This window comes from Watersipora subatra, chromosome 1, assembly GCF_963576615.1.
Source record: "Watersipora subatra chromosome 1, tzWatSuba1.1, whole genome shotgun sequence".
NCBI lineage: Eukaryota > Metazoa > Bryozoa > Gymnolaemata > Cheilostomatida > Watersiporidae > Watersipora > Watersipora subatra.
The window spans coordinates 39019005-39041597 of record NC_088708.1 but is presented as its reverse complement, the minus strand read 5'-3'; the positions used below and the strand labels follow the sequence as shown (position 1 = coordinate 39041597).

The following is a 22593-nucleotide window of genomic DNA, read 5'->3' as shown; positions in this document are numbered from 1 at the left end:
GACTAAACTAAATGATTCATCTTATCGATGAAGTATTTTGAAACGGAAGCCAAAAATAATAAAAATAATAAAGATTTAAAAGCTTAATGAGTGGACAAATCTCGTCAGCAATGGTTAAAGATTGCAACTAAATGACCCAACGATGAGTCTCACTTTCAATACGAATCTTCTTCTGAGAAAGAATGCTGATCTTCTTTTTGAGAAGATTGACATCCTCATGGCTCTGGTCGCTCTCCTTGGAGAGTCGCACGAGCTCGCCCTGCTCTCGGAGCCAGAGCAACTGCAAGTGGGCGATGTCCTGTTGCATGCTCTCTATTGACTTGGTCAGAGAGTTTATGGTAATCTCAAGTGGGCCGAGCTCAACTCCCTGTAACACAGAGTATTTATGAGACAGTGCTTTTCATCCTTTACTTGCTAAAGAACAGTGAATTGAGAGAAAGGTAAACTGAAGGAAACAAGCGTGAGAATGAATCATGTTGCATAATAACAAATCACACAAGATAAGTGGAAACAGTAAGTCTACGGTTGACAAATCACACGGGATAAGTGGAAAAAGGAAGTGTACTGTTGATAAATCACACGGGATAAGCGGAAACAGAAAGTCTAAGGTTGACAAATCACACAGAAAAAGTGGAAAAAGGAATTATACGATTGACAAAACAAAATATGGTGTAAACAAAAGAAGTCAACTGCAACAAAAAGATGACTAACAACTAGTTTGTATAAAAGGGGCTTATTCGAAAGCAATCAATGATCTATGAAAGCTAGATGATAAAAAGTGGTGAACAGAAAAAAATAATGTGAGTAAATGTAGATTTGTGAATGGCAGGTGGATTTAGATAAAAATAAAAAGATAAGATTTGCAGGCAAGTGCTTTGCTAAAATAGTATAGAAGGCATCTCATAATATCACTTCACTTATAGAATTATGTTAAAAATGTTTTACGACTACTATCAAACAATCAAAAGAAATTGCAATGGGAGAGAATAATTCCTAAGTTACACCGTATTGTTAGACCTGCTGTTGTGACAAAATAATTTTTATTCTGATCTAAGACAGGCCATTGTGCAACCTTCCTAATTGTTCAAATTTTTTTAATGAATCAAAATTTCAAAGCTTTTCCTTAAATATTGAGTGAGATATAATTATTGTTAACAAACAAGCAGCATTTAATATCTACCACAAATAGCATAAGCATTTTTTGCTAGACCACTTTGAACAAATCATGAGAGAATTACCCACCCCTGCCTGAGAGATCATCTGCTCGAGTTTCTTGTTGAACTGGTCGATGACCTGCTGCTTGCGCTCGATGACAGCATTGCGTTTAATACTTTCATTTTCACTTTTATTTATGATGTCATTTTTCTGTCCAATGATCGTCTCCAGTTCTTCTAGAGACTTCTTCAAGTTTCCAATGGTCGCATGAGTTGTTACATTGTTGAGTGAATCTGTCGCTATTTCATTCTCCACTTGCGCAATTTGGGCTTCCTGCACAAATAAATATAGCAAATTCTGTATAGTCTTCATTTCAGCACTGTCAGTCTCTCACTAGCCAATTACAAAGCCGCATACAGTTCAGTGGCTAACCAACAGCATAGCTTGTTTCTCATACTGATTCACTATCTACTGATCAGCAGTACAATTTTTAGACATAGCTTAAATGTCGATTTGGAGTGCTAATACATTCAGCCTTGACCTTAATAGCTTTTAATAGCTCATGAGTCTTTTTTACAAACTAGTGTGTCATTCATTTATACAAACCCTCCATAAGTAGGATCTCTTGTACATTTAACCTCCAAATCTCAAAAACTACTCAGCATATATGCTTTGCACACTGGCATGATAACATACTAAAGATAGCTAGAGAACCGAGTTATGAGCTCCCAATAATCGGTCATTGACGAGTGGCTATAAATATACTAAACAAGTACAAGTAATTGTTACTTCCGTATAGGTATCAGAGCAATCAATTTGCGCTGCAGCTTCAAGCAGGCTTCTGAATTATTGATAACCCTGATAGTTCACTAGTAGTCATGTTACAGATGACTGGCTCTTCATCACAAACAGCTAAAGTGATAGTTTTAGGATGAGTCCATGCATACTGATGCAAGTTTAAAAATATAGGACCAACCACAAAAGGCTGTGATACAACCCTACATTGTAGGACCAACCACAATAAGCTGTGCTATGACCCTACATTGTAAGACGAACCACAATAGGCTGTGATACGACCCTACATTGTAAGACCAACCACAATAGGCTGTGCTACGACCCTACATTGTAAGACCAACCACAATAGGCTGTGCTACAACCCTACATTGCAAGAAGAACCACAATAGGCTATGATACGACACTACATTGTAAGACCAACCACAGTAGGCTGTGCTACGACCCTACATTGTAAGACTAACTACAATATTCTGTGTTACAACCTTACATAAAAAGACCAACCAAAAGGTAATTTGATGCCTGGTAGCCACTCTGTCGGAAAAAAGCATAACAGTGAAGCGCAGAGAATAGCATGTCACTAGATTAGAAATGACAGCAAGGAGGCAGCACTATTTGAAAAATCTTTGAAGGTGATCAAGCTAACATTCAACTGCTGTAGGCTGTTAGCTGCTATATTGCATGAAATATAAAGATACAAAACATCTACACTGTTTCCTGCATATATCTTGCTACCATTACAAGCCCACAATTATAATAGACTTTCGTAAATATCTAGGAATTGAACAATGGCCATCTATGAATTGAACTATGACTAACAAGGAATTGAACAATGACCAACAAGGAATTGAACAATAACCATCTAGGAATTGAACAATAACCATCTAGGAATTGAACAATGACCATCTATGAATTGAACAATAACCATCTAAAAATTGACCAATGACCATCTAAAAATTGAACCATGACTATCTAGGAATTGAACCATGGTCATCTAAGAATTGAACCATGACCATCTAGGAATTGAACTATGACCATCTAGGAATTGAACAATGACCAACAAGGAATTGAACAATGACCATCTAGGAATTGAACAATGACCAACAAGGAATTGAACAATGACCATCTAGGAATTGAACCATGACCAACAAGGAATTGAACAATGACCATCTAGGAATTGAACAATAACCATCTAGGAATTGAACCATGACCATCTAAGAATTGAACCATGACCATCTAGGAATTGAACCATGACCATCTAGGAATTGAACCATGACCATCTAAGAATTGACCAATGACTATCTAGGAATTGAACAATGACCATCTATGAATTGAACCATGACCAACAAGGAATTGAACAATGACCATCTAGGAATTGAACAATAACCATCTAGGAATTGAACAATAACCATCGAGGAATTGAACAGTGACCATCTATGAATTGAACAATGACCATCTAAGAATTGAACCATGTCCAACAAGGAATTGAACCATGACCATCTAGGAATTGAACAATAACCATCTAGGAATTGAACAATGACCATCTATGAATTGAACAATGACCATCTAAGAATTGAACCATGACCAACAAGGAATTGCACCATGACCATCTAAGAATTGAACCATGACTATCTAGGAATTGAACAATGACTATCTAGGAATTGAACCATGACTATCTAGGAATTGAACAATGACCATCTAGGAATTGAACAATGACCATCTAAGAATTGACCAATGACCATGTAGGAATTGAACAATGACCATCTAAGAATTGACCAATGAGCATCTAGGAATTGAACAATGACTATCTAGGAATTGAACCATGACTATCTAGGAATTGAACCATGACTATCTAGGAATTAAACCATGATCAACCGAAAAATTAAGCGATGACTATCTAGGAATTAAGCCATGATCGACTAGAAATTGAACCATGATCATTGAAACAAACATAAAAAGGCAGCTAAGACGCTGCAGTGCAACAATCGATGACAAACTACCGCACTTTAGATGCAAGGACAAACACAACTCTCTTCTTATGAACTCATGTTTTCTCATAGACTGGGTTTCAGTAGTAAAGCATATTCAGTTTGTAGCCCTAGAAGGACATTGAATCATTGAAAACAATTTCGAGAGCACATGAATTCTGTCTCACCAGGTCTTTGGTGAGCTGCCGACATTTCCTTGTCATTCTGTCAGTATACTGAGCTGCTTTGTCAAATGTAAGTTGATTGCGAACCACGTCCATAATTTCATCTTCCAGTCGCACTTTTTCTAGATATTCTTTCTCTATCTGCTTCCGTAAGCTGTTCATCTCATGTCCTCGCTGCACTTTTTCCTTGACACGAAGCAAATATTGGCATTACACCCTTTGACAAATATTAGTCGATGGGTCAATGACAGCAAAAGAGAGAGAACTGTAAATACTTTAATGAGCATTAATGAGCTCCTCTTGCTGATTTGCAAGTTGATGAAACTGCTTCTATATAAAACACAAGCGAGAAAAACTAAAAACATCGTCTTCCGGGTCAAATCCAAAAACACTAACCGCAAAGGTGTTTTGCGCTTCGATAGTTTCTCATATTACTAGAATGTATATGTGACCATAAAGATCATGAATCAAAGTCATATTACCGCAACCTAAATGTGACCATAGTATTCAAGGTCATTAACTAAAGTCATATTACTGCAACCTAAATGTGACCATGGTACTGAAGGTCATAAACTAAAGTCATTTTACTGCAACCTAAATGTGACCATAGTAGTCAAGGTCATAAACAAAAGTCATGTTACTGCAACCTAAATGTGACCATAGCATTCAAGGTCATAAACTAAAGTCATATTACTGCAACATAAATGTGACCATAGTATTCAAGGTCATAACTAAAGTCATGTTACTGCAACCTAAATGTCACCATAGTATTCAAGGTCATAAACTAAAGTCATATTACTGCAACCTAAATGTGACCATAGTATTCAAGGTCATAAACAAAAGTCATGTTACTGCAACCTAAATGTGACCATAGCATTCAAGGTCATAAACTAAAGTCATATTACTGCAACATAAATGTGACCATAGTATTCAAGGTCATAACTAAAGTCATGTTACTGCAACCTAAATGTCACCATAGTATTCAAGGTCATAAACTAAAGTCATATTACTGCAACCTAAATGTGACCATAGTATTCAAGGTCATAAACAAAAGTCATGTTACTGCAACCTAAATGTGACCATAGCATTCAAGGTCATAAACTAAAGTCATATTACTGCAACATAAATGTGACCATAGTATTCAAGGTCATAACTAAAGTCATATTAGTGCAACCTAAATGTGACCATAGTATTCAAGGTCATGAACTAAAGTCATATTACTGCAACATAAATGTGACCATAGTATTCAAGGTCATAACTAAAGTCATGTTACTGCAACCTAAATGTGACCATAGTATTCAAGGTCATAAACTAAAGTCATATTACTGCAACATATACTGCAATATGCTACATGTTTGCCGTGACTTTTATAGCTTGAAAAGACATCAAGAAGAATAGTAATAGTCGGTCTGCTAAGTAGAGCATAAGGGTCATAGGGGTCAGGAATAAACATTGGTAATTAACAGCCGTTATGCAAAAATAAAAAGGGTTTTGTGCTGCAAGCTTACAAAGAGCATGACAATAAACGCAATAAAATTATATCAATACACACAGTCCAGAATAGCTAACGGCTGGAGTGAAATAATTTTTTTATTATTTTATTTGTTGAATTGGCACCATCTAGTTATCAAGTATTCACACCACATCCTAGAATACATGTTTATAATTACAAATAAAAAATGCTTTTTGTTTGTAGTTAGTTGTGGTACCCAGAAAAAAGTCACCATTATTCCAACCTAGCTCCAGCGCATTGTCAAAGTTGAGCCATAGAAATACTCACAAGACCAGCTCTATTGAGAGCCTCCTCTGTCTCATAGAGCATACGAGTGTATGTGGAGTATTCTGTCTTCAGTGCATCCATTTTCCTGTTACATATGTCCAAAAGCTTCTTGCTCGTTGCAATATCTACCTCACATTTATTCAGTACAAGTGTGAGCTTCTCGTTATGTTCTTCTTCCTTAGCTATCTGCTTCCTGTAGCCTTCGATCTCTGTTTCCAGGGACTTGATTCGCTGCCTTTGCTGACTAAAACAAACATTTTTCGTTCAGAGTATAATATGTGCGGAAATAGATTATGCAGTGACAGCATATAATATGTACGGAAGTAGGTGATGTAGTGATAGCATATAATATGTATGAAAGTAGGTTATGTAGTGATAGCATATAATATGTATGGAAGTAGGTGATGTAGTGATAGCATATAATATGTATGGAAGTAGGTTATGTAGTGATAGCATATAATATGTATGAAAGTAGGTGATACAGTGATAGCATTTAATATGTATAGAAGTAGGTGATGTAGTGATAGCATATAATATGTATGGAAGTAGGTTATGTAGTGATAGCATATAATATGTATGAAAGTAGGTGATACAGTGATAGCATTTAATATGTATAGAAGTAGGTGATGTAGTGATAGCATATAATATGTATGGAAGTAGGTTATGTAGTGATAGCATTTAATATGTATGGAAGTAGGTGATGTAGTGATAGATAGCATGCATACATTTTGTCAATAAGCAACTCTACTCTAGGCTTACAGCGACTTATGTCTGAGTTCAAACTTCCCTTTTTAATTTTTTCCCTTCACTATAAAACAGAACATAAGTTCAGTTTGTGACTTAGTTAATCGAATATTTTAAAAATATTCAGGCTTTATAAAAAATAAAACGTGATAGATTGCTCATTCTAACAGCCTATGAATAATGATGCTACTCATTACTAACATTAGTATAGGCTTTTGTGCTCTACCAGCAAACTATCGACATATTCTGTGTTCTACCAGCAAACTATCGACATATTCTGTGCTCTACCAGCAAACTATCGACATATCATGTGTTCTACCAGCAAACTATCGACATATCATGTGCTCTACCAGCAAACTACCAACATATCATGTGTTCTACCAGCAAGTTATCGACATATTCTGTGTTCTACCAGCGAGTTATCGACATATCACATGCTGTACCAGCAAGTTATCGACATATCCTGTGTTTTACCAGCAAACTATCGACATATGTGTTCTACCAGCGAGTTATCGACATATCCTGTGCTCTATCAGCAAGTTATCAACATATCATGTGTTCTACCAGTAAGTTATCGACATATCCTGTGCTCTACAAGCAAGTTATCGACATATCATGTGTTCTACCAGCGAGTTATCGACATATCCTGTGCTCTACCAGCAAGTTATCAACATATCATGTGTTCTACCAGTGAGTTATCGACATATCCTGTGCTCTACCAGCAAGTTATCGACATATCCTGTGTTCTACCAGCGACTTATCGACATATCCTGTGTTCTACCAGCAAGTTATCGACATATTCTGTGTTCTACCAGCAAGTTATCAACATATCCTGTGCTCTACCAGCAAGTTATCGACATATCATGTGTTCTACCAGCGAGTTATCGACATATCTTGTGTTCTACCAGCAAGTTATCGACATATTTTGTGCTCTACCAGCGAGTTATCGACATATTCTGTGCTCTACCAGCAAACTGTCGACATATCGTGTGTTCTACCAGCAAACTATCGACATATCCTGTGTTCTACCAGCAAGTTATCGACATATCATGTGTTCTACCAGCAAGTTATCGACATATCACGTGCTCTACCAACAAGTTATCGACATATCCTATGTTCTACCAGCAAACTATCAGTGAGCTCTACCGACAAACTAAGATAAGTCAATGTTTGAATGTCTCTCATTTCAAAAGAATTTGTTATACATACTCATTTGCTTCTTGCATGGCTGCGAAGGCTTCGTCTCGTCTTTTCATACCAATTAGACTGCTGTTCCACTGGGTGTAGAGTTGTTTCTTCTCTAACTGAATATTCTACAATAAGGATGTCCATCTTTGCTTACTGGAGGTTATTACTTTTACCGTTAGTCATTGCTATTACCTCTTACCGCTACTCATTGCAACCTCCCACCTGTTATCGCTCGTCATTCACTAATTACTACCTGTGACCGCTAGTCATTCGCTATCCGCCACCTATTACCGCTAGTCATTTACTAACTACTTTCTATTACTGATAGTCATTCGCTACCTGCCACCCGTTACTGCTAGTACCCCTATTACAACTGGCCATTGCTAAAGATACTACTATTTACCATGATTACTACTACAAGCAATTCTACATTCAAAAAGCTAAATTAGTGAAAAGAAAGAATAGAAGGCATGGCCACAGCAACAGCAAAGCGAGCTAATAGCGTACTTCAATCTCCATAGAGGCCTCGGCGAGAGATGCTTTCGCGGCTTTTGTTTCCTCGAGCTGTGCAGTTATCTGCGCCTCTGTGATAGCGATATCCTCTTGAAGCTTGTCCACTGATTCCACAAGACGATCGACATAAAGATCCTGCAAACATCACAAGTTTTAGTTGAGTTCGAGCAATTAGTAGGCTGTATCACTGTCATGCTGAGTTATAAGTCCATTCACTCTCTTTCTACCTGTTTTTGCTTATTGGCCTCAGCCTGAGCAACCTCCACATCTGCTCTCTCTGCAGCCCTTTTCATCACAGAGATATCTGACCGCACATCTTCTTTAGCATTGTTTACATAGAATAGCCTGAGAGCAAGATTCTCTACTTCTTGCTGTAGTTGAGCGGCTAGAAAGAATATAATCAAATGAACATATCCTGATAAGACAAGGATCGTTAATTTTAATATTTAATGAGCATAAAATAAGCTGACTCCTTGAACAAGTCTATGCCGGTACTAACAAGTACTCTCAACATAACCGTAAGACTTGCAGTAATTTTAGAGCATTCCATCATATACAACGAAAAAGCTTTTTCAAAAATTCCAGAGGTTGCCTCAGAAGCATAGTTGAAGTTGCTTCCCTTTCATAGATAATAGTGACAGCCATTAAAGTAGCAAAACAAGCTGAACACTTATAGGGGTAGAATTAGCTATCTACTCAAGTTATAATAAGTCTCCATGAATGTAAGGCATTCGCCCACAGCTTAACCTATCACATTAACAAGTTTTCAGCTATGAATGAACGAAAACGACATTTTATCTGAGATTACAAACCTTTCTTCTTTTCTTCATTCTGTTCTAGTTGCATTTGCTTATACTGGCTCCTGACTGCTGCCAGTCCTTGTTCTTTTACATCTCTTGAATGCTTCACATGATTGTACTGATCATGGTTCTGTTCGAGCAAGACTTGATACCTGTATAGATAACCAGCCATCAGACTAAAGTGCATCACTCTGAAGCCAATAGTTAAGATGTAAATGTTTTCGAGGTAAACGCTTCAGATGCCAACAGTGCAGATGTCAATAGCTCAGATGCCAATAGTGCAGATGTCAATAGCTCAGATGCCAATAGTGCAGATGTCAATAGCTCAGATGTCAACATTTCAGATTTTAATGGGGTGTATAACACAAATATTTACAGACACGCGAACCAATATATTTATTCTCAAAAACAAAGACTGAGGCCTGAGTGTTGTCATCTATAATATATTCTAGATGTTGCCAATGTTAGCATAGAGTTAAAAACTAAACAGTATCAAAACATATTAAATTGCTAAGTTGATTTTTAACAAAAGGTAACCAATAGACCAATGACACATTTTAACCATTAAACTAATTCTTGTCTTTCACAAGAAGACTAGTATCAGGTGTTCTGAATTGAACTAGTAACAGAGGTTAACAGTCAAGTTAGTAAACTTTGTTATCGGTTAAACTAGTAACAGTTAACTATTGTACTAATGGACCTAATTAACAAAGAAATAACAGGGAGTCATAATAAATCCAGGTAAAAGTCTCATCTTTCATGAACTTTGCATCCAGTATTAAAGCTGTTAGTAGATAATAGAATATATCATGACCAAGCACACTCTAGTGCTGGACAGGGGTAATAAAACTCGTTGAACTCGCGAATTTATCTTCTCTCGAATCTCGGGTAATAGAAATTTTTAGCATTGCGATCTTGCGGGTTCGGGTTTTGACATGCGAGTTCGGATTTTGGTACATGGATCCATCGAGTAGAGTGAACAAAAACTTGGTCTATTGCGCCCTGAGCTCTAAACACTGTTTAATAACCCGCTTGTTAACCCTTTGAACCCTGGTCGTTTTTGTCAATGCGTGTCAGAAACCCTGGGCAATCTGTCCAACACCCCGAAGCTTTTAAAATTTTATTGTATATACCTGAACGTGCTCATAATACAATAATATTTGTAAAACAGTAATAAAAAAAGTCGGGCAACCTCCAGCAAATGTCATCAAACAGAAAAAAACAGTACTTTACCATTATTCGGGCTAAAACTATAACAGTTTGTACGATTGTCAAGAAACTCGTAAAAACATTTACAATAGCGTCATATCTATTGAGCACATGTCCATAATTATTTTATGACTCAAAATATACTGGAAAATTATTAGCATTATAAATTTCTTTATTTGCATCACGATCATTTATTATCTACCAACAACCAACATTATCGTTCAAATCAAATTTGTTATTAAAATGAAGGAAGTATGTAAAGATATTTGAAAACTGTTACAAACGGAAGTGAAATTTCTGGTCTAATACCTTATGCAAAAATTAATTCGATTGGTTTACGCTGTTACTTAGAAACAACTTTTGCAAAAAAAGCCATGTGAATGTCGGCATTCCGGCCAATAGAGATTCTGACTAACTTTATGCAATGCTGGAATGCTGGACAATTAGGGTTCAAACTTGAAATGGTTAAGGCTTCGAGCACAAATATCGGTTGATAGAAAATAGTGAAAAACAATAAATAAATTGAACAGAATATAATTGAATTGTAAATTTTAAAATATGTTTGATGTTTGGAAATTTCAGACATAAAATCTATATCAACAAACCCGATACCCAAAAAACCTGTTGGCCAAGCGGCACTTATGCCAAGCACTACCAGCTAACCGATACTCAAAAACTCAAACAAAAGAAGACAAGTCCAAACTCGTTGGCAAAGAAGTACTCGTGCCCAGCACTACTACACGCGCACAAAGTTCCGCAATCAAGTTCTCAATAATTAAGTTATCCAAATGGAATTGAAGAGATTCTTTGGCCAAGTTTATACTAAGGTTATTGTGTAACAAGAAATAACATAACAAGAGTTATTATTATTTTGTCAGTCACAAGAGGATCAGCACATCCACTGAAGAGTAAACAGCGCATGCTGTTTACTCTTCAGTGGATGCTGTTTACTGCTGTTTAATACTGAAGCATGTCACTACCTAGCCAGCTCTTGTTGGGCTCCGTACAACTCGACTCCCATATTCTCACGCTCTGCCAGCTTCCTTTTAAGGGCCTCCGATAACTCGCTGTGCTCCAGTCGCACCTTCTCTAATTGCTTAGACAGCTGCTTGTTGAGAGCTCCTTGGAATCGTCTCATCAATGGCTGTAATCAGCGACAGTGGCTCTCAACTTCTGAACTAATCAATGCTAGCAACCATATAAGCCCCAAAAGGTAGGGTCAGGCCCGAATTGATATATATCAGATTCTGGTGAACTCTGACAGTAATGGTTGTTGGTGTCCAGCACGTCCCACAAACAATGCCTATATTTAACTGTCGTATATTTATAAAATAAACATGAGTTAGCGCAAGTGTCCAAGAACAAAAAGGCTATAAAACTAATGCCAACTCACATGCTCAGGATCCAATACAACAAGATCTGTTTCCTCTTCATCATTGCTAGCATCTTCCTCTTCTTCCACATCTGCACCACTTACACTTCCTGCGTAATCTTCCTCTACCAGATGAGGGTTGAGTTGTGTGGCATTGTTGGCTGGATGTATGTCCTCTGATCAATGTGTGTACAAACATAACAAACATTTTTCAAGTCTTAAGCAGTACATGTAATTGATTAAGGAATCATAAGAGCCACAAAACAACTGGCACTAAGGCTATGATAGTTGAACATTTGGCACTAAGGCTATGATAGTTGAACATTTGGCACTAAGGCTATGATAGTTGAACATTTGTGCAATATGATCTCCTTTTGCTGACATTACTTAAATATAATGCGATGTAATGAGCTGTGATGTTCAAAACACCCAATCATAGAGACAAGAAGCTAAATTGCATAACTTAACCACCTGTGATCCATAAGGTGTTAAAAAATTATTGGTAATACTTTCACATTTCAAATAATAGTAAAGAAAACAACTCGAAGAAATGTATGATTTTCAATTTGTAGAATGAGGGCTTTAGACATGATGCAAACATCGTGAAAGAGAAATCATAGCCTGTAGACGTTGAGAGTCATACCTTGCTGTGTGCCGAGAGCTTGGGTGGGTGGAGGTGCCACCCCTGTGTATGCAGTGGCAGTAAGAGTAGCAGTGCCTCGTGAAGGCAAGCCATCATCATGCACTGAATTGACTATGGAACCTTCAATTTCTGCAGGTGGAGTAGACTTCCTCAGGTCTGAAATAGCAAAAGCCATAAAAATAAAATGCTTTGAAAGACATTATAGCGCAGGGGCGTTCAACCTTTTTAGGGTGAAGACCACATGAAAGAAATTCTAGCGCAAAGGCTTCAAACTTTTTAACGTGAGGGCCATATGAAAGAAACTCTAGCGCAAAGGCGCTCAACCTTTTTAGGGTGAGGGCCACATGAAGGAAATTCTAGCGCAGAGGCGTCAACCTTTTTAGCGTGAGGGCCACATCAAACATTGAGTCAATTCCAAAGGGCTAAGTGTAGTGAACTAGCTGCAGAATAATTTCACAGCAATCAAATAAGAAAGGTATACAACTGATGATGGCATGTTTGTTTGGTGCTTGTATTTATATTATGTATGTATAACATTTTATTGTATCAAAGAAACAAATGTGCATAAAATGTACACATCATCATGTGTATACAAAAAAATAGTGAATCGAAGAAATATTCAACAAGAAAATAAGCTGCCCAGTTTTATTTGGAGAAGAGCCATGTTCCTGCAATAGAAATCTGTATATAGGGCTATTTATAGATTTCAGTAAGAAACCTGGTGCTGTTTTTCTCTCACAACTCGCACAATGCCAGGTGTTGTCGCTGATAATGCAACTCTGAGTTGTTGCGTCAGGTGCTTATTTGTAAGGCAAGTGCAATACTTGTTTTTTGTGTGATTCATTTTACTGAAAAACTGCTCACAGAGATATGTTGGGCAAAATAGACTCAGCATTCTCGAGGCATGTTTATATATACTGGGATATGTGGCCTGAGACAAACAATCTGAATAAGACTTAATAAGTTTGTGACATTTATGGTGATGCTTAAGACGGTCATCATATGGGGTTCTCAAAATTCAAGCTGTATATCAACTGGTGCATGTTCTGGATCAACACTGAAGGGATCAGAGAAGAGTTGTATTGAAACCCTTGAATGGTCGAGGGAAGCACCTAACAGACTCATCATAAAGACCTGTGACTATCTGAACATATGGAGCGAGATCAACAAGATTGTTTGCATCCTACATTGTAGCTCTTGAAGGCTTTTTACAGTAAATGTGGACAGGTTCAATTTTCGATTTGGCTTCTCCACAGCAGAAGTTTACTTCTGAATGTAGTGACACGCTGCTAGCGTAAAGAAATGTGCGCCTGCTTTCCCTGAAGCTGTTTTTTCAATGTTGACATCTGCTCAGTGATGTCTGCTAGGAATCACAAGTAGTTTATCCATTTCACATCAGAGAACTTTCTATGTTCCCGCCCTTTAATTTTGGTGAATGAGTTGATCTCATTTAGAAAACCTACAAGACAAGAGAAAACTTTACGTTATGTCAAGGTCACTTTAAGGTCACACGGTTTGAAAAGTGACAGTAATTTCAGACACCGTCGAATGAAAATATGTATATGTATATTTGTAGCCTCAGCTACTCTACTGTGTGTTCATTTTACTTCCCAAATATCAGTAATAACAAATGCTTTTGACCCATTATAAATGACAACAAATGAACAAATATTCATTTTATTAGACATAAAAATACATCTATGATACTATGATGTATGATATGCATAATACATCTATGATATGCATAATACATCTATGATATGCATAATACATGTATGATATGCATAATACTTTGACATCCATTGTACGCACCTCCTCTGCAAATTTGCCACAGTAAAATGGTAACTGCCTCTCTCCATTTCTTTGTGATATAACAAGACTACATTTGGTAGCTTTGGTCAACTCTTTGCAACGGGTGAAGTGTCTGCGCTGGCCCGCCAGCTTTTGAGACATTGAATCATATTTCTCTTTTCTTTCTCGCCCTTAGTACTGATCATAATTAGCATGACGAGTCGTATAGTGACGGCATATGCTATACTCTTTGGTAACAGAAGTTGTGTCGCTACAGATCACACAAATGATCACACATTTCTCTGCATGTTGCTTCACAAAATATTTGCATTTTCATCCATTATTAAAAATTCTTCCTTCTCGATCAACTTTTCTATGCACCTAACACTGATATGGAACAGAAATTACTCACCATCGCATAAGAGTTTTGTTGGAGGACCCTTCTACCCCTTCTACCTACCTACAACCTGAATACTGATGACAGAGAAATCATAATATGGAAAAACCCCACACTTCATGTGTCTCTTTTAGTTAAAAAGTGAATTGCTCTAAAAACTGCTCATTGCGAATACACATACTGTTATTGCTTGTATAAAACATTGGTTTCAATATTGACATGTAATCTGTTGACATCTCGTAAAAGGGATGCTCATTGATTGAGCAGTTCATATTTCACATATTACTAAAAACTATCAGAAGTTGGCGAAGGGCCATATAAAAGATGGCCGAAGGCCGCCTTAAAAATAGCCGAAAGCTGCATGCGACCCCAGGGATGCCTGTTGCCCAGCACTGTTCTAGAGGGCTATAAATAACCATTTATGTCAATCTTTAGTTTGCCTTATCAATTGTTTTTATGATATGTCAGAAGCACGCGAGTATGCAACGCTAAATACTTGTCGATCAACAATAAACAGCCGATCAAGTTTTATTATTAATAATATATAGTTATACCTGTTGATTGGGCAGCGGTTTCTTGTTCTTCAGTTGGTTGACCTGCCCTTTCTAGACCAGTTGAACTTGAAAGTCTTTCTGCAACAGATCTCTTTGAAGCTCCAGAGCCAGATCTAGATGGATGAGCAGAAGTTGGCCGTGCTGACCCTGGCCTCGCTGATCCCGGCCTCGCTGATCCTGGCCTCTCCGATCCAGGCCTCGCTGATTCTTGCATCTCTGACCCAGGTCTAGCTGAACCAGGCCTTGCTGATTCTGGTCTTGCTGACTCTGGCCGGCTAGATCTAGAGGGCGTTCTTGAACTAGGTTTAGCAGAGGCTGGCCTTGATCCCTCGATTTCATTTTCTGTTGCAGAGTGAGGACGACTTTTATTCTGCGTCTCCGCAGCTGTAACCTCCCCTTGAAGTATATTGGGAAGCACGTGAAATCATCAATTTTTAATATCATAGATACATGCGCTCATTGTAATTGTTGACAGCACTCAATCAGATGACCTCATGCAAAGTGAGTCAGCATGTAAATGTACATATCTTGTCAGTGCATTGTTCCCATAAGTTAGTCTGCATTACAATTTACTCATCAAATAAAACAAGTAAATAAGAGATTAAGTAACCTTCAACTTCTACCTCTCCATTGTTTTTAAATGGGTGTTCACCTTGGTCTGCTGGTTCCATCACACCGGAATCAAACTAAAAAAGAAATGTGAGATGTAATTAATAGTTTTACCGCTTGTACATAATCAAGTATGATATCTGCTAGCATATTGTATCCAAAAACTGGCTCTATTGCACTCTGGAGTTTCATAAAGTTGCGCCGGCATATCTGAGGCAAATAGATAAAAAGTTTTTTCAGCAGGAAAAACACTTGACTGCTGTGGGAAGCTAGAATTGTTTCCTCATTTGACACAAAGACACATAAAAAAGATACCGTAAACAGTCCCTCATAATAGACTCTTTAACTTTGTAAAAAATCTGATATTTTAAAAGCCTTACTTCTTGTAGCGCTCTTATGGTCACCTCAGAGACCACGTCTGCCACCGACCCTTGTGAGGCACGTGAACCGGGTCTAGAAATACACCTTTGATTAAAGCATAGATTAATTTGACCGTAAAAGGTATCAGAAAATTAGCTCTACTAGCAACAACTGAGGTGGTTGACAGTGTGTTGGAACTTACACACATCTTCACTTATTTCCATATTTTACATGAGAAAGCCTAGCGGTAACTATAAGTCAATGTATTGTTGTACTTCAATGTGAATACAGAAAAAAGGAGTTCCTTGTATACAGCCAAGTTGACAACACAGCAACAAATATTCAAGCTGAAATAATAAACTTTACATTTGATAGAAGCTGAACGTGCTGGTGTGTATCAAAAAAAGGGTGTGTATCAAAAAAAGCTTTTTATACTGTACCCAGATCTGATCCTAAACGCACTAGATCTAGTGCTGTGAGTTTTAGCTGATCCATTACTAAAAGCATTAACTTATAGCAATGATATACAGCCCCCCATGTGGGGGCTGTATACCATTGCTTATAGTAATTTACAAATCAAAGAATGTATTACTAAATTTTTAAAAGATAGAGGTGTTTTAAAATGCCTCGTGCAGCGCAGAAATGCAGAACAAAGAATAGTTAAAAGTTGATATAACACAGTTTTTTTATTCCTAAAAAATTATATGCCTCTCAAAAAACTGTTGTTATATATTACATAAACCGTATCGTTGCTGCTTCGATTAGACATAGATGTACAGTGAAAAAGTTCATAAGCCTGTTGTATGGAAATACTGCGAAAACAAGATACCAACAGGGAATGTAGCCAGACCACAGGATAAGCATATAATTCGTACAAGCAGCAAGACGCCCAAAGACATTAAAAGATTCAATAATTAGAAAATGTCATAAGCAAATTAGAAACTTCAAATTTGGAAGAAATCAATCATAGAAATTGCGTCAACACCAGATAGAGAATATGCGAAAGGGAGGTCGAAGCAATTAAACCTACTGACCACCATCATCAAAAAGCCACCAGAGAAACATTAAAGACGAGTCAAATGAGTCACATACAGATCTGCCACTTCTGTCAAACATGACCTAGATACCAGGAGTAAGCCACGAGCTCTACCCTACATGTCAACATCACGTGCACCAGCTGAAGACTTACGCAAACAAGATATCTTCACATGCCTGACAGAAAGCATCGAACCTTAACACTCAACCTACACCCACAGGCTAACCATCCCACATGCCAGACATCTATAAAAGAGAACAGCTCCAATGACTCAGCACCTCCCTCCACCTTCATCTCTATCTCCAACTCTAGCTTGAGCTCTGGCTCTCTCTCTCTCTCTTCCCGAGGGCCTCCTTGGACGCTTTCCCATCTGCCTGCTGAGGAGCCTCTCTCTCTCTTCTCTACCAATGGAGCCTCCTTCTCCTCCACCAGCTGAGCCTCCTCTATGCCACTATCTCAACTGCCGACACTCTCTACTTATGACCTCTCACGACTCTTGTTTGACTATCAAAACTCGCAGCCACATGGACCGAGCCAAGCAAACACAGACGACCGTTCGAGTAAGGATGTAATTTTGATTAGCTCTTTAATTGTTTGTCATTAATATTATTGTTTTAGAATTTTGTTAGTTGTGTATTTTAATTGTTTGAATTATAGAATAAAGAAGTAACTTGTACTGGTAGATATCAGCATTACTTACAATAGCTTAACACCTTCGTTAGTACCTGAACCAGTAATAATTAAATTAGTTCCCACAAGCTAAGCAAAAGTACAAAAACTAAATATAGTCAAAATAGAATAATATGACAAGCAAATTCAACACTGATAATTGTGTGTGGATTTGGATTAGTTATGCATAACATAATTTCTCCACAACCACACATAACAAGCCCATATAATCACTTAACCATAATGGTTGAAACAGTGAACTCTTACCGTTTAATAATCCATTACAAATTTGATAGCTTTCAACAGAACGCAAATTTAAAAAAAATAAAAGTTATTGGCTCATGTATCGATTGCTTTTTTGGAATCTGCAATTTACAACTTTTGGGGCGCCATGTTTATGTGTATAAACATGCATGTTTATAAACATAACCAAAACAATTTTTTTATTAAACAATTTATAACACATGGTATTTTGCTAATAAAAACATTAAAATACCTAACACAAAAATAGTTACGGAACGCTTGAAATATTATCTACGCAATCGAATAAAAACAGCCCTGAGAAAGTTGAGTAACTGAATTATTTCGTTCTAGAAACATTAAACAGTTTGAACTCGCTACCGAAACAACATGTTAGGTTATTCAAATAAAGTAAATGTAACTGTACATTCTAAATATACATTAACAGTTGGGGTTAACCTAATTGCTGCCGCAAAAATATCACGTTGAGTTAAGGACAATCTGAAAACTCATAAACGCGCACCTGCTTTCTTTGTCAGCCATTTTTGCGTTGTTATGCCTACCACGCTATCCGCGATATTGCCTACTCTCATTGTTAGCCAATGAAATAGCAATGAACAAAGCTCATTCGATAACTGGACGATTTTCAAACAGCGCGAAAAGAAATCGCACTTCATTAGCGTGAAAGACGATTGAACGGATGCAAACGAGACCCGCATTTATTTTGGCGAAAAGCCGAAAGTTGCCAGTATGTTTTCTCTATTATTAAGATAATGCTTCTATTCGTTGTAATGATAGCTTGGCATTCGCAACATTGATAAGTGTTTACTTATTAATGTTGCTAATGCCAACTTTACTCATGGAAAAAACAAGTTTTACACCACGAGCATCAAGCATACCCATCACTGCACATTCGAATGAAAAATGCAATGTAATTTCTAAATAGGTTTTTATCCAATTTACAAATTGCACGGTGAACCTTTCTGACATCCAATGGCGATATAATGGGGCCTACTTATCATTTAAATTGCGCTCGATTAAGCTATACTGTAAGATTGTGTCAGATGTCCGTTCTGGAAGAAAACGCAAGGGCCTATTTTCCCAAGGAAACTAAAGAAAACTCGCAAGAGTCGGGTGGAGACAAATCCTATTTTTATTTATTGCGCTGTAACCAACGCTGCCGTCAATACAACCTGCTGAACCCAACAGGGGGGAGCCGAAACCATCTCACTTGTGCTCTGCTGCACCCAACAGAGTGTGCTGAACCCAACGCTGCCGACTGTACAACCTGCCGAAACCAACAGGAAGGAGCTGAACCCAACTCTTGTGTTCTGCTGAAACCAACAGAGTGCACTGAAACCAACGCTTTCAACGCTACAACCTGCCGAACCCAACTCTTGTGTTCTGCTGAAACCAACAGAGTGCGCTGAAATCAACGCTGTCAACGCTATAACCTGCTGAAACCAACAGGAGAGAACACAACTCTTGAAAGGATAATAACTATTTAATTATCCAATTTGTTTGTAGTAACTTTGTGTGAGCTTGCTAGTGATGATGATGATAAGTTATATATTTCCAATAACAACGACTTTATTATGATAATACCAATCATGCGGCTATTTCAAGAGCCAAACACCAAACTGAACTGCCTAAAAATTATTGGCAGTATTTATATTACATAAGCGACTGGCCTAGAGATTGTCGGTTATCGTTCAAACCAACCAATCATATAGTCTTGCTAGCTGCCAAGTTTCTAAGAATTTTCACATACGGAACAATAAAAAAATTATTGCTAGACAATGAGCCATTGTAGCGTAACAATCTAAACATTAACAAAAAGCCCAGAAAATTCTACATATACTGGGTAGCGAACAGTAATTGTAAAAAAACAATAAGACAGTTCGATAACGAAAAGTGCTAATTACAAAATCTTATCTCGAGAAAACATGGAACAAAAATGAAAACAATATTGTTAAAGTAATCTTAAACCACTAACGATTAATTATAACAGAAACTTAGAATATTTTGACATGTAACCATGAACATAAAAAATGTCTTCCAATGAGTGAACGGTAAGAAATAAATTATAGAAGATTATTCACTGCGTAAAAATCTTAATACATGGCGTCTCTTATATTTTTTAGGTCAACCCCTGTCCCAGAAGTCCCTTCTCTATATATGTATATCGCCTAAGTCACCTTTTCCTTTTATCGGTCTATTATGCTTTTCTGCGCCAGGTGTCCGAAGCGCCTTGATGAGTTTGACGTCCATGGGACCGATAGCATCAAAATAAGACAATTTTTTGGAGTTATTCCCCCCCCCCCCGGTCTTTTCCATGGCCGCCACTCCTTTCATAGAGTTTGTTTTTGTGCATTAATGGCGAGAAGTCTTCCTTGGATGCTATGTAGCCATTCGTTAATGGTGGATTACTAATTTTTATAACAACTGTTAATTGTTGATGCCTTGGATTAATCAATGATATACAGCCCCCACTGGGGAGCTGTATGTCATTGGTTAGATGAGGTGGAGGTCTGCGTACTCTGCAGGATTGACAGACAGTTGTAGGTATATTGTAGGTGACTTCACTATTACAGTTGTCATTCACTCTGCCAGTGCTGTTATCAGAGCTTTGTTCACTTAGGGTATCTATAGGAAGTACTCGTGCCCAGCATTAGTATCCATAGGTATCCCAGATGTACTCTCAGCTTATGGCCTTAGATGTTCATGGTTCCTGCGGAAAATATTTCCATTGCCGATTGTTACACCATATGATCGCCTACTTTGGCAAGTTTGTATTACACCTTTTTGCCATCTTTTCTCCTCTAATATAGTTGACTTGACTCTAACAACATCACCTGCTTCAAGTGAATTTAGTCTTTTACCATGTAGATTTTAGTGGTTTTGTATCTGCTGTTGGTATTTCTGCTTTTGTTCTTTTTGGGCTATTTGTAGCTGTAGGGGCTGAGAACCTAATGCCGTTTCTGTTACAGGTGTTAGTGTCCTACATCTTCGACCAAACATCCTCTGAGATGGACTTGTTAGATAGCCTTGCATTGGAGTGTTCCGTATTTCCAGAATGGCCATTGTTATGCCAGATCCGTCTTCTTCGCATTTTGCCATGGCTGTCTTAGCCGCCTTTACGGCACTTTCAGCCTTGCCCTTTGCATTATGGTGATGAGGTGGTGAAATGGCATGCTCAAAATCACACTTGGTTCTGGGGTAGCTAGAATTCATTTGATAAGAAACGAGGATCTGCATCTGTGACAACATATCGTGGTATTCCTCATAGACAAACCTCATGAAGTGGCACTTCAGCTTATCTATAATGTTGCGCGTCGTCGAGCTATTCATAAAGTCAACCTCCCACCAATTGCTGTAGTAATCCACTGTTATTAAGTAGTCATTTCCATTGAAACAAATATATGTCAACTCTCTGCCATGGCGCTTCTGTGTGTATAGACATAAGTGGTTCCCTTTGCTGGGCTCTTGAGTATGTGCTACACGGTATACACTTTCCAGACAAGTATTCTATGTCTGTCTTCATCTGAGGCCAGTATATTGCTTCTCGAACTCGTCACATAATGCTGTCTACCTCATGTGAGCTATGTAGTTTAGCCAGGACACTCTGTCGCAGTGAACTTTGATAAATAGCCAATGCTGCCTAGTATGCGCCGAAGGCTTTCCTGATCAGTAGGGTTCTTTATGTCCACAATGGCCTCTACCTTACGTGGATCAGGTTTCAGACCTTCGCAGGTCACTAGGTGTCCAAGGAATTTTAATGATTGCTGTCTCTATATACACTTGTCCTGATTAAACTTTATGCCAGTCTCTTGGCATCTCTTAATAAGTGCATCAACTCTTTTGTCGTGTTCTGACACATCAACTCCAAATATCAGAATATCATCTGCAACACAGACAACATCTTTCAGACTCTTGGAGTTTTTTGGCAAAGATTCTGGCTCTTCTTAGTCGAAGAGCAGACCTTTAGACCAAATGGCAAGATCTTAAATCTAAATTGGCCAAATGGAATTGCCATTGTTGTCAGTTTGCTACTTTCTTCATCCAATGTTACATGCCAATATTCTTTGAAAAGGCTTACCTTTGAAAACACTTTGGCATGATTTAGTTTGGGCAGCATGCCATCTAAGGTAGGTAGAAGATATCTCTCTCTGATCAAAGTTTTGTTCAGAGGTTGTGGATCGACACAGATACGAATTTCACCATTTTTCTTTGTTCCCACAGCCATTTAAGAACACCACTCAGCGGCCTTTTTCACTGGCTTCAGCACTCCTTTTTTACCATGTCATCTAGATCCTTCTTCATTCTTTCCTTAAAGCAATTAGAACCCTACAAGGTACACACTTCCAAGGTTGAATACTATTGTCTAGGTGTAGCTTCACATCACCCACCATGGTTCCTAAACTTCCGTCAAATATGTCAATAGCGTTTACCTCTTGTATATGTTCAGCATTTATAGTGAGTAGCTACATTCTTTCTATGTCTGCTCTACCCAATACAGGCGTTAGGTCTTCTTTTGCTACATTAAAATGTATCCGATATCCTTACCCATTTACTGGGTTAGTTATATG

General features: G+C 37.9%; 1 protein-coding gene across 1 annotated transcript in view; it reads right to left on the bottom strand.

Moving 5' to 3' along the window:
* Positions 1–22593, bottom strand: part of LOC137387407 (low-density lipoprotein receptor-related protein 1B-like) — a 114825-nt gene that overhangs the window by 9232 nt on the left and 83000 nt on the right. The window contains 20 exon segments of the mRNA XM_068073825.1: positions 154–185; positions 251–309; positions 311–367; positions 1243–1488; positions 4103–4285; positions 5880–6123; positions 7833–7936; positions 8319–8459; positions 8552–8709; positions 9137–9276; positions 11314–11477; positions 11727–11881; positions 12349–12504; positions 15091–15486; positions 15701–15776; positions 16080–16152; positions 18528–18571; positions 19236–19411; positions 21010–21390; positions 21804–21908. Of these exon segments, the coding sequence (XP_067929926.1) occupies positions 154–185; positions 251–309; positions 311–367; positions 1243–1488; positions 4103–4285; positions 5880–6123; positions 7833–7936; positions 8319–8459; positions 8552–8709; positions 9137–9276; positions 11314–11477; positions 11727–11881; positions 12349–12504; positions 15091–15486; positions 15701–15776; positions 16080–16152; positions 18528–18571; positions 19236–19411; positions 21010–21390; positions 21804–21908 (3090 nt within the window).